General features: G+C 43.9%; 1 protein-coding gene across 2 annotated transcripts in view; it reads right to left on the bottom strand.

Moving 5' to 3' along the window:
- Positions 1 to 1,972: 1,972 nt before the first annotated feature.
- Positions 1,973 to 16,405, bottom strand: part of fbxw4 (F-box and WD repeat domain containing 4) — a 140,097-nt gene continuing 125,664 nt past the window's right edge. For both annotated transcript variants that reach the window (XM_041209632.1, XM_041209633.1), the window contains 2 exons: positions 7,152 to 7,293; positions 1,973 to 2,296 (listed from right to left, as the gene is read on the bottom strand). In XM_041209632.1, the coding sequence (XP_041065566.1) occupies positions 2,162 to 2,296; positions 7,152 to 7,293 (277 nt within the window). In that variant the 3' untranslated portion in view covers positions 1,973 to 2,161. The remainder of the gene's footprint in view (positions 2,297 to 7,151; positions 7,294 to 16,405) is intronic.

Below are 16,405 nucleotides of genomic sequence, written 5' to 3'. Positions count from 1 at the left end.
CATTTAACATATCCTTCCCCTTGAATCTCTCTCTTTTCTAACTATTCAATGTCCCAGCTCCTTTAAGAAATTATTCATTTTATTTGTTTCTCATGCCGAGGATCAGGGTGGTGAGGTAGGGGAGAGTTACTGAACCTGACAGTCTGATAGGACTCAGTTCGTGCACTGTATCCCAGATGGTTCAATGCTCTAGGACAGGAAGGGGAGAAAATCAGATGTTAATCCTCCTGCCAATCATAACCAAATCACATTATTCCTTTAACTCAACATTTGCCAATCCCAGCACATCTATAAAATGAAAGATTTTGATTTAGGAGGTTCATCCTTTGAAAATGCACGATGGGCTGTAGTTAAGTAACTCTGTATGTTTTTGATTGCATGTTTAAGTTTTTATTGACTATTTGCCTCAACTTCCCACATTTTGATATAAAAAGTTACAGATGCTCCTGGTTGTAGGATCACCTCAGTTTCACAAGGTAGTTATAGATACGTAATCAGTCTGAATAAGTTTAGAATCGATCTTTGCCTCAACTCCTACTGGCAACATGATGGATCTATAGTGACATGCTTTTTTAAAAAAAAAAATAGCCTCATGGTATTAAAAACATATTTAGGATTACATTTTTGTGCATTTTCTTAAACACAGCACTTTAAGGTTTTATTCACCAAAACCAACCTCCTGTCTTTCAAATACAAGACCCAGCGGTTCAATGTCTGACCTACAAATCACCCTTCCTGATAACTAATTCTAGCTGATGATTAACAATGACACCTGGGTCCTAGGCTTGCACTTCATGATCCAGATCCTGTACCATCAGCCTGCTTTTTTCCAGAAGTATTGTTCTGTTTTTAAGTTGAAGGTATCTTTTCACCCTTGGGACCTGGATTGGAATCAAGGTTTCACTAATTCCCACTCTGCTGCCTGCATGGGTCTAAAAATAAAGGAGTATATTTAGGTTGATCTGCTCACTACTTGGAGTGGGTCCCTGGCAGTACCTGTTGTCCTATGCCATTTGGCGATCTGACTCAGGCAGTAAACAGAAAAGGCTCAGGTATAGGAAGAGATGCTGAGGTAAATTGTTTAAATAAAAATGTTGAAGTGAATAACTCATCCAGCAATGTTTGGTGGGACAGTGTAGAGGGAGCTTTACTCTGTATCTAACCCTGTGCTGTACCTGCCCTGGGAGTGTTTGATGGGGACAGTGTAGAGGGAGCTTTACTCTGTATCTAACCCCTATGCTGTACCTGCCCTGCGAGTGTTTGATGGGACAGTGTAGAGGGAGCTTTACTCTGTATCTAACCCCGTGCTGTACCTATCCTGGGAGTGTTTGATGGGACAGTGTAGAGGGAGCTTTACTCTGTATCTAACCCTGTGCTGTACCTGCCCTGGGAGTGTTTGATGGGACAGATGAGAGCTTTGTGCTGGGATACAGATGCAACATTTTGGTACCTCACCCAGGAATTCATTCTTGAGCCAAGACTATGTCCACCAAGCTTAATTCACAAGGAGAAAATGGCAGATTCTTTTCGCCATCATAACTCAAGGGAACAATGTTAGTGTCCATCTCAGCTGACACTTCACAGCAGCGCTAAGGGAGTGCTACATTGCTTCACCATCTTATTCAAAGCTTTGACATGCCTGCTTAGAAAACAGCAAGAAGTTCTCACAGTTTTTATGGTCCAATGTTTCTCCATGAATCACCACCACTGAAAACAAGAATTACTGGTTATCTTTCATCCACTGTTGGCGAAATCTTGTTCACAAATTGACGGCTATATTTTCCTACACAATAACAGTAATTACACATGAAGCACTGTGGAATGTTTTGAAATAAGACAGTGTCCCGTAGAAATGCAAAACATTTTTTTAAAATTTGCTTTCAAACATCAGGACATCACTCCAGACCTTGGCAGCTCCTTTAGGTGATGTTATTAACAGGAATCAGTTGAAGAGAAATTACAAACGATTAGGCAAGTTGTATAAAATTTAATGCAAACAAAGGATTTGTCCTGTATTTAAAAAAAACAAAAATTGATTCTTAAAGGGATTCCAGCATTGAAAGTGTGAATGGGCAGTTCCTGTCTTGAAGTATTGATGGACAATGTGTTGGCTTCTGATGTGCAGTATTGGGATCCCCACTTTACAATGGTGCTCACCCGTTTATTTCCCGTACTGTGGTTGAGAGATTGTAAAATCCAACATGTAAAGTGCATGGGCTAAGGCGGTGTACAGGTGTGAGGTAGTGAATCGGAGGCAGTACACCGGGCTACTGCTAGGAGAGGAGAGAAAGAAAACCTGGAGGAAAAGAAACAGAGCACTGGTTAGTTTCACCACCTGTACTTTGCTGTTATTTACATAGGAGACACTGCTCTATACGGAGGGACAGTAGACTCCTGTCTAGGATGAGGAAGCATTGGTTCTCCTGATTCAATCTCCATGTTTGCTGCCCTCTGCTGGGACACAGGAAACCCCTGCAACTTCTCTCAATCTCTCATTCCTCCTGGGAGTGTGGACATAGATCGGCTGTGGTGAATATCCCCATTAATATAGGCTATGTTGTGCATGAAGAGCTGTGTGGTGTATGGGCAGTGTGTTCCAATGCATTAGAAATGTTTCATCAATACCTAAGGCTCTTTAATAAAAACAAAAAAACTGCAGATGCTGGAAATCCAAAACAAAAACAAAAACAGAATTACCTGGAAAAACTCGGCAGGTCTGGCAGCATCGGCGGAGAAGAAAAGGGTTGACGTCAACTCTTTTCTTCTCCGCCGATGCTGCCAGACCTGCCGAGTTTTTCCAGGTAATTCTGTTTTTGTTTTTGTTCCTAAGGCTCTTTGATGTTTGAAGGGTACAATAGTGGGGAACAGGCTGGGGTCATTTCTGTAGAAAAGAGACTGAGAGATGACCAATAAAGAGGTTTAATGGTTCCACTTGTGAAGAAGTCCAAAAATAGGGGCCATAAATATAAGATAGTCATTAATAAATCTAATTAGGGATCTCAAGAGAAACTTTTCCTTACCCAGAGAGGTGTAAGGATGTGGAACTCAACCACAGGCAGTAGTTGAAGTGATTGAATGGATGCATTTAAGCAACAGCTAGATAAACACATGGAAGGAACATAAGAAATAGGAGGAGTAGGCCATTCGGCCCCTCAAGCCTGCCCCACCAATAAGTTCATGGCTGATCTGCCCCTGGCCTCAACTTCTCTTTCGTGCCAGTTCCTCATAGCCCCCAACTCCCCGATATTTCAAAAATCTATCTACCTCCTCTTTAAATACTTTCAGTGATCCAGCCCCCACAACTCTGTGGGGTAGAGAATCCAGACATTCACTACCTTCTGGGAGAAGAAATTCCTTTGCACCTCAGTTTTAAATGTGTCCCCTTATTCTGTAACTATGTCCCCTAGTTGGAGATTCTCCCTCTCACAAGTGAAAACATCTTCTCAACATCTACCCTCTCAAGCCCCCTCAGAATCTTGTACGTTTCAATAAGATTACCCCTCATTCTTCCAAACGTTAATGAATAAGGGCCTAACCTGTTTAGCCGTTCTTGATAAGTCAACCCCTTCATCCCAGGAATCAGCCTAGTGAATCTCTTTTCAACTGCCTCCAATGCCAGTATATCCTTTCTTAAATATGGAGACCAAAACTGTACAGAGTACTCCAGGTGTGGCCTCACCAACACCCTGTACAGTTGTAACAGGACTTCCCTGTTTTTAAACTCCAACCCCCTAGCAACACAGGCCAAAATTCCATTTGCCATTTTAATTACTTGCTGTACCTGCACGCTAACTTTTTGTGTTTCTTGCACAAGAACACCCAGATCCCTATGTGCTGCAATTTTTTGGAGTCTCTCTCCATTTAAATAATAGTGTCCCTTTTGATTCTTCCCAACAAAGTGCATGACCTCACACTTTCCTACATTAAACTCCATCTGCCAAGTTTTTGCCCACACTGTCAACCTGTCTATATCCCCTTGCAGATTCCTTATGTCCTCATCACAACATGCCCTCCCACCTATTTTGTATCATCAGCAAATTTGGATACATTGCACTCTGCCCCCTCCTCCAAGTCATTAATATAGATAGTAAATATTGAGGCCCAAGGACTGATCCTTGTGGCACTCCACTAGTTATGTCTTTCCAACCTGCTAAAGACCTACTAATCCTGACTCTCTGTCTTGTATGTGTTACCCAATCCTCAATCCATGCTAATACATTACCCCCAATACTGTGAGCTCCTGTCTTGTGCAATAACCTTTTATGTGGCACCTTATCGAATGCCTTCTGGAAATCCAAATACACTACATCTATCGGTTCCACTTTATCAGCTCTGCTTGTTATATCTTCAAAGAACTCTAGCAAATTTGTGAAACATGATTTCCCTTTCACAAAACTATGCTGACTCTGTTTGATTGCATTAAGCTTTTCTAAATGTCCTGATATTTCTTCCTTAATAATGGACTCCAGCATTTTCCCAACTACAATGTTAGGCTGACTGGCTTATAGTTTCCTGCTTTTTGTTTCCCTCCCTTATTGAACAGGGGCATCATATTAGCAGTTTTCCAATACTCTGGGACCCTCCTGGAATCCAGTGGGTTCTGGAATATTTTGACCAATGTCTCCACTGTCTCTGCAGCCACTTCCTTTAAAACCCTTGGATGCAGGCCACCAGGTCTTGGCAACTTGTTTGCCTTTAGTCCCATTAGTTTGGCAAATACTTTGTCCTCCATGATAGAGACCATTACAAGTTCCTTTCTTATCTGATATCTTTAGGATGTTTATAGTGTCCTCCACTGTGAAGCCTGATGCAAAATATTGGTTTAAATTATCTGCCATTTCCCTGTTCCCCGTTATCAATTCTCCAGTCGCAATCTCCAAGGGTCCCACGCTCACTTTAGCCACTCTCTTTTTATATACCTGTAGAAGCTCTTGCTGTTTGCTTTTATATTTCTTGCCAATTTACTTTCATAATCAATTTTCTCCCTCTTTATTAGCTTTTTAGTCTCCGCTGCTGGTTCTTAAAAAATTCCCGATCCTCTGACCTACCATTACTTTTCACCACTTTATATGCCTTAGTTTTCAATTGGATACTCTCCTTGACCTCCTTTGTTAACCACGGGTGGTTCATCCTTCTCATCGAGTCCTTTTTTTTGACCAGGATAAATTTTTGCTGAACGTTACGAAATATCTGCTTAAATGTCTGCCACTGCTCATCCACTGACCTTCCTCTTAGTTTATTTTCCCAGCCTGATTTAGACAACTCTTTCTTCATACCTCAGTAATTGCCCTTATTTAAGTTGAGAACACTGGTTTGAGACCCAAGTTGCTCACCCTCAAGATGAATTTGAAATTCTACCATGTTGTGATCGTTGCCACCTACAGGATCCTTAACTACGATATCTCTTATTAATCTCACCTCATTACACATTACTACATCTAAAATAGCCTGTTCCCAGATAGGTTCTACAATGTATTGCTCTAAGAAACAATCCCTGATGCACTCTACAAATTCGTCTTCCATGTTACCCTGCCAATCTAATTTGTCCAGTCAATGTGCAGATTAAAATCACCCATGACAATTGTAGCACCCTTCTTACACACCTCCATTATTTCCCGATTTATACTTTGTCCCACAGTGAGGCAGCTCCTCGGAGGCCTATAGACGACTCCCACCCGTGAATTCTTCCCCTTGCTATTCCTTATTACCACCTAAACTGATTCTACATCATGATCCAATATCTCTACTCACCACCGCACTGATACCTTCCTTTATTAATCCACCTCCTTTTCCGTTTTTCCTATTTTTCCGGAAGTCAAATACCCTTGAATATTGAGTTCCCAGTCTTGGTTACCCTGCAACCACGTCTCTGTAATAGGTATCAAGTCATATTCATTTATTTCTATTTGTGCTGTCAACTCATCTATCTTGTTACAAATGCTGTGTGCATTCAGTTAAAGAGCCCTAAGCTTTGCCTTTTTACAATTATTACTCATTCTGGTTCTAATTTTTGCTGCACTATTCTGCTTATATTTTCCGCCCCTTCCTGTCACACTTTGATTATCGTTCACCTCTTTGCTACCATGCACCTCTGCTCTCGTTTCTTTTAGATTTTTCAAACTTCCCTTCAATTGAACCCCCTCCCCCCCACCAATTAGTTTAAAGTTTCATCTGCAACCCTAGTTATATGATTCGCCAGGATATTGGTCCCAGCATGGTTCAAATGAACCCTGGAGGGAAAGAAATAAAGATTATGCTTATATGGTGAGATGAAGTAAAGTGGCAGGAAACTCGTGTAGAGTATAAACTGGCACAGATCTGTTGGGCTGAATGGCCTGTTCTGTGCTGTACATTCTATATAGTAACTACATTGTTTGCTGTGATACTGAGTCCTTACAGACCTTAAAGAGAAATCATCTTTTCTTAGCAATAAGTGGAATCTGTGTCTTTGGGGCAGCAGCCTGTCCCTGATCAGCAGAACTGTGGATAATGGAGAGAAGGTGATAGGGGACATTCCTTCCCAAAGTCACAAAGCTCAGTATCGCTTGCTGACCAGGTTCCTGCATGAAAAAAGAATGAACTTCCATTTCTGCAGAGCCTTTCACCATCTGAGAGTGTCGCAAAACATTTATAGACAATGACATACTTTTTAAAGTGCTGTCATTGTTGCAATGTAGGAAATTTGACTGCCAATTTACATACAGCAAATAGCAGTGAGATATCGACCAGATAATCTGTTTTTTGTGATGTTGATTGAGGATAAACATTGGCCCAGGACATCAGGGAGAACTCCCCCTGCTCCTCTTCAAAATAGTGCCGTGGGATCTTTTATATCCACCTGAGAGGGCAGATGGGGTCTCAGTTTATCTAAAAGACAGCACCTCTGACAGTGCAGTGCTTCGTCAGTGCATCACTGGAAATGTTGAATGCATTATGTGCTTAAGTCTCTGGTGTGGAACTTGAACCCACAACCTCTTCACCGAGGGAAGAGAATGTTACCCATTTAGTCACAGCTGGCACCAACAGAATGATGTTTGGGGTGAAGCACCAATGGGTGGTCAGCACTCTCAGGAAAGGCAGTGGCAGGGTGTTGGAGGGCAGTGGCATTCAAGGAACATTAGCATTCTTACCATCAGCAAGACTAATCTCACCTGCAGACTCTTTGTTTGCCTCTTGTCCCAGAGACGCACAACACCATAGCGAGAGGAGCCACTGGCGATCATGAAGTTTCCGTCACTCTGCAAGCAGTAGAGTGCACAATCATGAGGTTCTTCCCACTCCATCACACTGCGCCTGCAACAACAGTGACAGTATCGCAGCCGGGATTGACAGAAGAGACGGCAACATTGCTGAGCCCATTAGCACTGCATGTTTATATAAGCATCCAACGTATACTGCAACTGCTCATCATGATTTACAGACGGATAGGAGAACAGAGAGCAGGAGATGCAAAAGAATAAGGGAGAAGAGAGACAAGTGGGAAGAAAGAAATAAAGATAAGATCAACAAGCTTTTAACAGGCTTTTGAAGGAGGGGAGGGAAGTAATGAGGGTTAACGAGAGGGGGTGTTTAGGAGGAAGAGAGATAAAGACGGAGCTTCCATTCCTATAGTGACTTTCAACTTTAGGACATCCCAAAGGACGTTACAGCCAATTAAATATTTCTTTGAAGCACATCATTGTTGTAATGTGGAAAACGTGACAGCAAACGTGTGTACAGCAAAACGCCAATGCAATAATGACCAGATAATCTGTTTTAGTGATGTTCTCTGAGGGATCATTATTGGCCGAGGACACTAGGTAAACAGTGGTCCTGGTACCAACCCTGGGATTACCCCACTATGTACCTTCCACCAGCCTCAAAAACAACCATTCACCATTACTTTGTTTCCTGTCACTTAGCCAACATCATATCCATGCTGCCACTTTTCCTTTTATTTAATGGGCTTCAACCTTGCTGGGAAGTCCATTATGTGGCACTTTATCGAATGTCTTTTGGAAATCCATAAACATCATATGAATTGATTCTCTAATTTACTGATGCTAAGCTCTCTTCTCAAGGGCAATTAGGGATGGGCAAAAAATACTGGCCTAGCTCACATCCCATGAACAAATTTAAAAAGTTCCTTCCTCCACCACTCACTTTTCAAACGTTCAATTTCCCTTCTCAACAGATACCGATCCAGCTCTTTTCAATGATGCTGACTAGTCTAAGTCTCGAGAGTTCTTTAGCTGTCTCCCCGAATCCTGTTCAGGACTAGTAGCTGTTTTAAGTCCATCTCACCTATGCGTTTCATTGTTTTAAAAGGCCTGTATTATAGGTGGGGAGAGGAATTTAAAGATGAGGACAATCAAAATGATACAGGGCAGAGGGAAGCCATTCATCCCAACATGCATGTACTAGCTCTTAAAAAAGCTATCCCACTCCTCGGCTTTTTCCCCTGAAAATTTTTCCTTTTCAAATATTTATTCGATTCTCTTTTAAAAGTTACTATTGAATTTGCTTCCACTGCCCTTTCTGGCAGTGCATTCTAGATCACAACAACTCGTTGTTTAATTTTATTTCCTCATGTTGCCTTTGGTTCTTTTACTGAATACATTCAAGTTTCTGTGGGGAGAAGAGACAGGAAGTAAGGAAATAAACATGCAATAAGAGAACCACTGCCAGCATTAGGCAGCTTGAAGACTCAAGCTCACTATCTCAGCATTGATGAAGACAGCCTCATTAACTCAGAGGAGTCAGCTGACAGTGCAGTACAGTGACAGGATCACTGCTGTGTTTACTATGAGTGCTGGAGATGAAATGAGTATCAAGAGAGCTGTAGACTATGCAAGAAGCCCATTAAAAGCTGATTCCCAAGTCCATTAAAGCATCCTCAACCAGGGACAGTCTAACTCATCTCCTTGCTGTATTTATTCATTCATTCTCGGGAGGTGGGCGTCAATGGCAAGATCAGCATTTATTGCCCATCCCTAATTGCCCTTGAGAAGGTGGTGGTGAACTGCTTTCTTGAACTGCTGCAGTTCACGTGTTGTAGATACACCCACAGTGCTGTTAGGTAAGATGTCTTTGACCTAGCAACAAAAAAGGAGCGGCCAATATATTTCCAAGTCAGGATGATGTGTGACTTGGCGGCTTTAACCCTAACAGTTCTGGCCCAGCTTTTTATTTGCTTCATAAACTTCAGATCCAGCCAGGAAGAAAGATTAACAGCCTTCATACATTTTTAGACATCTCAAATTAAAAAAAACTGTTACACTAGATAGGGGAATGCCAATTCATACCACTGATAACCTATGTTCAATCTCTGATCTCACCAGGATAGTGGTGGGAGGGCTACAAATTCCCTCTGGATCCCCCTGAAGATGTCAAAGGAGCTCCTGCTCAGAAGTGCCTAGATGGATGTTTGAACGATGACTCGTTTGCGATTCTCTCCTTTAATGGAATGACCTGACACATACACTAAGTGGGGTGGGTTACTAGAGAACAGCGCAACAGGAAACAGACAAAAGACATGAATTTTTGAGAGAAACTGTTTCCACTGTCAAGAGAGTCAGTAAATAGAGGACATGGATTTAATATGATTGGCCAAAGAACCAGAGCAGAGATGAGGAGACTTTTTAAAATCATGTTGAGTTATGATGATCTGGCTTGGAACTATATCGCTGTTCCTTCACTGTCACTGGGCCAAAACCTGGAACTCACTCCCCATCAGCACTGTGGGAATACCTACACCACCCACACTAGTGACAGCTCACCACCACCTTATCAAGGGCAATTAGGGATGGACAACAAATGCTGGCCTTGCCAGTGATGCTCACATCCCATGAACGAGTGAAAAAAAAGATGGGGAAAGCAGATTCAATAATAACTTTCAAAAAGGACTTGGGTAGGGTGCTTGAAAAAGAAAATTTGTAGGAGGCTCTAGGGAAAGAGCAGAGGGGGAGTGGGACTAATTGGATAACTCCTTTCAAAGAGGCAGCACAGGCAGAATGGGCCAAATGACCTACTTCTCCACTCTATCATTTATGATTCTATGTTAATCCAGACAAGAACAGAAGGTTGGTGCTGGGGTCTGAGATCACTGATCGTCAATCTCTCTTCTGTGTTTTACATGAGATAAGACTCTATACTGGATACAACGCACTGTTTTACCCAGCCGTGTCGGTTTCCTACATACAATATGCTACCACCTGGGATGGTCTTTCTCCTGTATATAATAATTTGTTTCACTCGGGTTAGCTCCTGTATTTGGTGCATCGAGGATATGTGTTTTAGCAAGGATGTTGAGACAGTAATCATATTCGCTGTTAGCTTAAACCTATGCAACTGTATTGTCTGTATCTCTCTCTGTGCCATCCCGTTGCACACCCTTTAAATTAGGCAGCCCCCTGGGAGCCCTGTAGTACACACAAGCTTTACGAATGTCAGGAGGCTTTCTGGCAATTATCACTTTATGGGAACAGCAAGAGTGGCAGAACAGGGTGGTAACCCTCAGACTGTCCATAACAAACTGCCCTCAAACCAGCTGCATCTGCCTGATTCCTGGCCACCCCCACCCCATCTTGGGAACTGTTATCACTTAAAAACGCCCCTGTGACAGACAGGGGCAAGGAAGTTCTGGTGTTAGAGTGGCTTCTTTACAATTACTTAATACCGAGCTAATCTTCTAAAGGAAGTTGCACAGATCAGCAACTCCTGTCATGAAATTCACTTCTTATATCTCATTCTGCCCCATGTTCAAAAGGATTTACACTTCTTCATAAAAGCAAAATAAAGGTAAAATACTGTGGATGCTGGAAATCTGAAATAAAAACAAAGAATCCTGGAAAATCTCAGCAGGTCTGGCAGCATCTGTGGAGAGTGAAACAGAGTTAATGTTTCAAGTCTGTATGACCCTTCTTCAGAACCATGTTTGAAAGAATTTACACTTTTTTTTATGGTGTCCATTTAAAAACAAAAATTGCAGGATCTGGGGGATGCAGGGAAGACCATTATTTATTATGCACCCCTAATTGCCTTGAGAAGTTGGTGGAGAACAACTTTCTAGAACTATTGCAGTCCTGCTGATAAAGTTACTCTTGCATTGTTACATCTTGAGGGCATTCCAGGATTCTGACCCAGTGAAGACGAACAAACTTGGAGGTGGTGGTGCTCTTGCGCACCTACTCACCTTGTCCTTTTAGGTGGTGCAGGTTGTGTTTACCTCCATAATATTGAGGCAGAGAGAGTCGGGCAGCTTATCTGCTGCTGAAACCCTCATCCATGCCTTTGTTAGCTATAGGTGTGACTATTCCAACACACTCCTGGTTGGCCTCCCTAGTTCTATCCCCTGTAAACTTGAGCTCATTCAAAACCTTGCTGCCTGTGCCCTAACTCACACAAACACCCGCTCACCCATCTCCTGTGTTCGCTGATTTGACTCCCAGTTAAGCAACACCTTGATTTTAAAATTCTCATCCTTGTTTTCAAATTTCTCGATGCCCTCATCCTTTCCTATCTCTGATCTCCTCCAGCCTTTCAGCCCCCTGAGATATCTAGACTCTGCCAACCTAGCCTCCTGAGCATCCGACAATTTTAAACTCTCCACTACTGGGCGCTGTGCCTTCAGCTGCCAAAGCCCCACTGACATCACCTGACCTAATTATTTTTTTTCCATTCATTCATGGGATGTGGACTTTGTTGGCTGGGCCAGCATTTGTTGCCTGTCCTTAGTTGCCCTTGAGAAGGTGCCTCCTTGAACCGCTGCAGCCCATGTGGTGTAGGTACACCCACAGTGCTGTTAGGGAGAGAGTTCCAGGATTTTGACCCAGCGACAGTGAAGGAACGGCGATATATTTCCAAGTCAGGATGGTGAGTGGCTTGGAGGGGAACTTCCAGAAGTGGTGGTGTTCCCATCTATTTGCTGCCTTTGTCCTTCTAGATGGTAGTGGGCGTGGGTTTGGAAGGTGCTGTCTAAGAAGGCTTGGCGAGTTCCTGTGGTGCATCTTATTGATGGTACACACTGCTGACACTGTGCGTTGTTGGTGGAGGGAGTGAATGTTTGTGGATGGGGTGTTAATCAAGCAGGCTGCTTTGTCCTGGATGGTGTCAAGCTTCTTGAGTGTTGTGGGAGCTGCACTCATCCAGGCAGGTGGGGAGTATTCCAGCACACTCCTGACTTGTGCCTTGTAGATGGTGGACAGGTTTTGGGGAGTCAGTGGGTAAGATACCCTCCACAGGATTCCTAGCCTCTGACCTGTTCTTGTAGCCACAGTATTTATATGGCTAGTCCCTTGAATAAATCTAAAAAATTTGAAATAATAAGGCAACAGGGAACACTACACTGGCTCCTCCATGTCTATGACCCTCCCTATCTCTGTTACCTTGTCCAGCTTTGCAAACCCCAAGGATCTCTGCACCCCTCCATATGCCAATTTTCATTACTGCACCATGGTGGCTATGCATTCAGTTGCCTAGACCCTAAGCTCTGGAATTCCCTCCTTAAACCTCTCTGCCTCTCTAACTCACTTCTTCTGTAAGCTCTTTGACCAAGCTTTTGGTCATCTGAACTAATATCTCCTGCTGTGGCTCGGGGTCAAATTTTGATTGATAATCACGCCTGTGAAGCAAATTAGAAGTGCTGTATAAATACAAGCGGTTGTATCTAACCCTGTGTTGTACCTGCCCTGGGAACATTTGATGTGGACAGCATAAAGGGAGATTTACTCTGTATCTAACCCATACTTTACTTGCCCTGGGAGTTTGATGGGGACAGTGCAGAGGGAGCTTTACTCTGTATCTAACCCCGTGCTGTACCTGTCCTGGGAGTGTTTGATGGGGAGGGTGTAGAGGGGGTGTTACTCTGTATCTAACCTGTGCTATACCTGTTCTGGGAGTGTTTGATGGGAACAGTGTAGAGGGACCTTTACTCTGTATTGAACCCCATGCTGTACCTGTCCTGGGAGTGTTTAATGAGACAGTGTAGAATAAGTTTTACTCTGTATTGTGCTGTATTGACACTGTCTTCCAATACCTCACTGCCAGTAACTGTTAATTCAATAAGCATGAAAAAAAAATTCAAACGTATTTGCAAATTAAATCCATATACTTTTCACAGTAAATGAAGATGTGTCCTTGGGTGCTGCATTCCCTTTAAATGCCAGCAGGTGGCACCAGTACCCCACAGGACAGAGGTGCTACCTTTACACTGAGCTGCCTGTCTGTCGGCTGTTCAGGTGAGCTCCTTACTCTGGCATGCTCATCTGGGTCTGTTCTGCCATCATTCTCTGCAAATGATGGCAGAACAAACCCAGCTGAATTGACAGTCTGAGTTAGTTTAATAAAATTCTCCACTTAGATTCCTGGGGAAAGTGCTCCCATTCTTCAGAATTATTTCTAAGACCACATCAGTTTGACTCACCGATAGCTCTTCTCTAAGTTAGAGCTAGTGGCTTCAAACCCTGTTCCAGCACATGAAGATGTAGGCTTGAATTTTTCGCTCGTCAGGCACTCGCATTCGATGGGCCCCGAAGCGGACGGGAGATGGGCCTCCGGCCGCGAGTGGCCCCCAACCACAATTTCATGCTGGCTGGCCAATTAGCGGCCCCCACCAGCATGAAACACGCGCTGAAATGCTTAGTGCTGCCGTGGTGGGGGGTAGGAAGAGGGCAGACGCTGACCTGAGGGTGCGGGCGAGCGCTTCCAGTGAGCTCCCTGAGAGCAGACAACTGCCCCAGGGAGCCATGGACCTCCGCAGAATAAAGGAAACGACAAAAATGCTTCAAAATATGTCCTGGCAGCACAATCAGGCATCTAAAAGCATACCTCATTAAAAAAAAAGTCCCCAGATATCTCTTTTTATTTAATTTCCCCCGTGGAGATTTCATCCCGCCCTGGATCGAGGTTTGAGCAAAAATGTGAAGGCCGCCTGGGAGAATGGCCTGACCGCCAACTGTAAACGTGGACGGGCTATGTAAAAATCGCTGTTGATTCTATCGTTAATGGGCTTAACTGCCCGCTTCATTGTCGGCGGATGTGCTTCCGATTGCCAGGCGTGACGGCTGTGAGAAATATCCACGTGAGTGCACGGTGACATTGGGACGCTCGCCTGACATCATCTTGCGCTATTTCATGTCCATTTGGGTCTGGTACACGCCGGCCCCACCCGCGGGATGTAGGATTCTGACCAGCTGACACTGCAGTGAGCACTGAAGTTCTGAATTACCAGGGCTCTTTCCTTCAAATGGTTCAAAGGGACTGTCGGTAATGCAGGGCCCATTTCAAAATCATGTGTTTCCATTGTTTTTAAATTAATTCTCAGGATGTGAGCGTTGCTGGTAAGCCCAGAATTAGTTCCCTATCCTTAATTGAGAAGGTGGTGGTGAGCTCCTGCTTTAAACCGCTGCAGTCCCATGTGGTGTAGGTACACCCACAGCGCTGTTAGGGAGGGAGTTCCAGGATTTTGACCCAGTGACAGTGAAGGAACAGCGATATATTTCCAAGTCAGGATGGTGAGTGGCTTGGAGGGGAACTTGCAGGTGGTGGTGTTCCCATGTATCTGCTGCCCTTGTCCTTCTAGGTGGTCGTGCTCGTGGGCTTGGAAGGTGCTGTCAAAGAAGCCTTGGTGAGTTCCTGCAATGCGTCTTGTGGATGGCACACACTGCTGCTACTGTGCTTCGGTGGTGGTCAGAGTAAATGTTTAGGCTAGTGGATGGGCTGGCGAGGTTAGAATTGGAGCAGTAAATTATCCTGGTGTCCTGGACATTTTTCCTTCATCACTATCAAGTTGACTGTTCAATCAATTAATTGCTGCTAGTGAGACTTTCACATTAAACTTCTGTTGTCTTCATCCACATAACGTCACGTAGTACAACACTACATGGGGAGCCGGAGATGTCCCTGCCTGGGCAACTTACGATAAGAATAAACAGGAAACAGCAAGTATCAAATGGCCTTAATTGCTCAACTTTAACTGAGAAATAGGGTGCTCCTGGAAGGATCCAGGGTAACTATCAAAGGGGATTCAGGAACAGAGCCTTATCTCCTGTGGGAGAGTGGGTCACATCGCAGATCCACTATTCATGTTTCTAAACGCGTGAACTTATCAACCCAGCTTCTTGAGATGATGGATCACTATGTGCTGTAGGTATCCAGGGTCACTTTCATTGACTACCGTGTAGTTGTTTGAGCATCACAACTTATACACGAAATCAATTTTACAAAGGCTTACACTGCATCATTTACTCCACATGACACTGCCCTTTCACTCACTATCGTCACTCTGTATCACACCGCCCTTACACTCACCATTGTCACTCTGTATCGCACTGCCCTTTCACTCACTATCGTCACTCTGTATCGCACTGCCCTTTCACTCACTATCGTCAGTCTGTATCACACTGCCTTTACACTCACCATCGTCACTCTGTATCGCACTGCCCTTACACTCACCATCATCACTCTGTATCGCACTGCCTTTACACTCACTACCATCACTCTGTATCGCACTGCCCTTACACTCACCATTACTCTGTATCGCACTGCCTTTACACTCACCATCGTCACTCTGTATCGCACTGCCTTTACACTCACCATCGTCACTCTGTATCACACTGCCTTTACACTCACCATCGTCACTTTGTATCGCACTGCCTTTACATTCACTACCATCACTCTGTATCGAACTGCCTTTACATTCACCATCGTCACTCTGTATCACACTGCCCTTTCAATCACCATCATCACTCTGTATCACACTGCCCTTTCACTCACCATCGTCACTCTGTAACACACTGCCCTTTCACTCACTATCGTCACTCTGTATCACACTGCCCTTTCACTCACCATCATTACTCTGTATTGCACTGCCTTTACACTCACTACTATCACTCTGTATCGCACTGCCTTTACACTCACCATCGTCACTCTGTATCACAATGCCCTTACACTCACCATCGTCACTCTGTATCACACTGCCCTTACACTCACCATCGTCACTCTGTATCACACTGCCTTTACACTCACCATCGTCACTCTGTGTCACACTGCCCTTACACTCACCATCGTCACTCTGTATCGCACTGCCTTTACACTCACCATCATTACTCTGTATCGCACTGCCTTTACACTCACTACCATCACTCTGTATCGCACTGCCTTTACACTCACCATCATTACTCTGTATCGCACTGCCTTTACACTCACTACCATCACTCTGTATCGCACTGCCTTTACACTCACCATCATTACTTTGTATCGCACTGCCTTTACACTCACCATCGTCACTCTGTATCACACTGCCTTTACACTCACCATCGTCACTCTGTATCACACTGCTTTTACACTCACTACTATCACTCTGTATCGCACTGCCTTTACACTCACCATCATCACTCTGTATCGCACTGCCTTTACACTCACTACC

Source organism: Carcharodon carcharias, chromosome 17 (assembly GCF_017639515.1).
Source record: "Carcharodon carcharias isolate sCarCar2 chromosome 17, sCarCar2.pri, whole genome shotgun sequence".
In the NCBI taxonomy this organism is placed as follows: domain Eukaryota; kingdom Metazoa; phylum Chordata; class Chondrichthyes; order Lamniformes; family Lamnidae; genus Carcharodon; species Carcharodon carcharias.
Note: the sequence above shows the minus strand (reverse complement) of the source record. Positions and strands in the feature narration are given on the sequence as shown.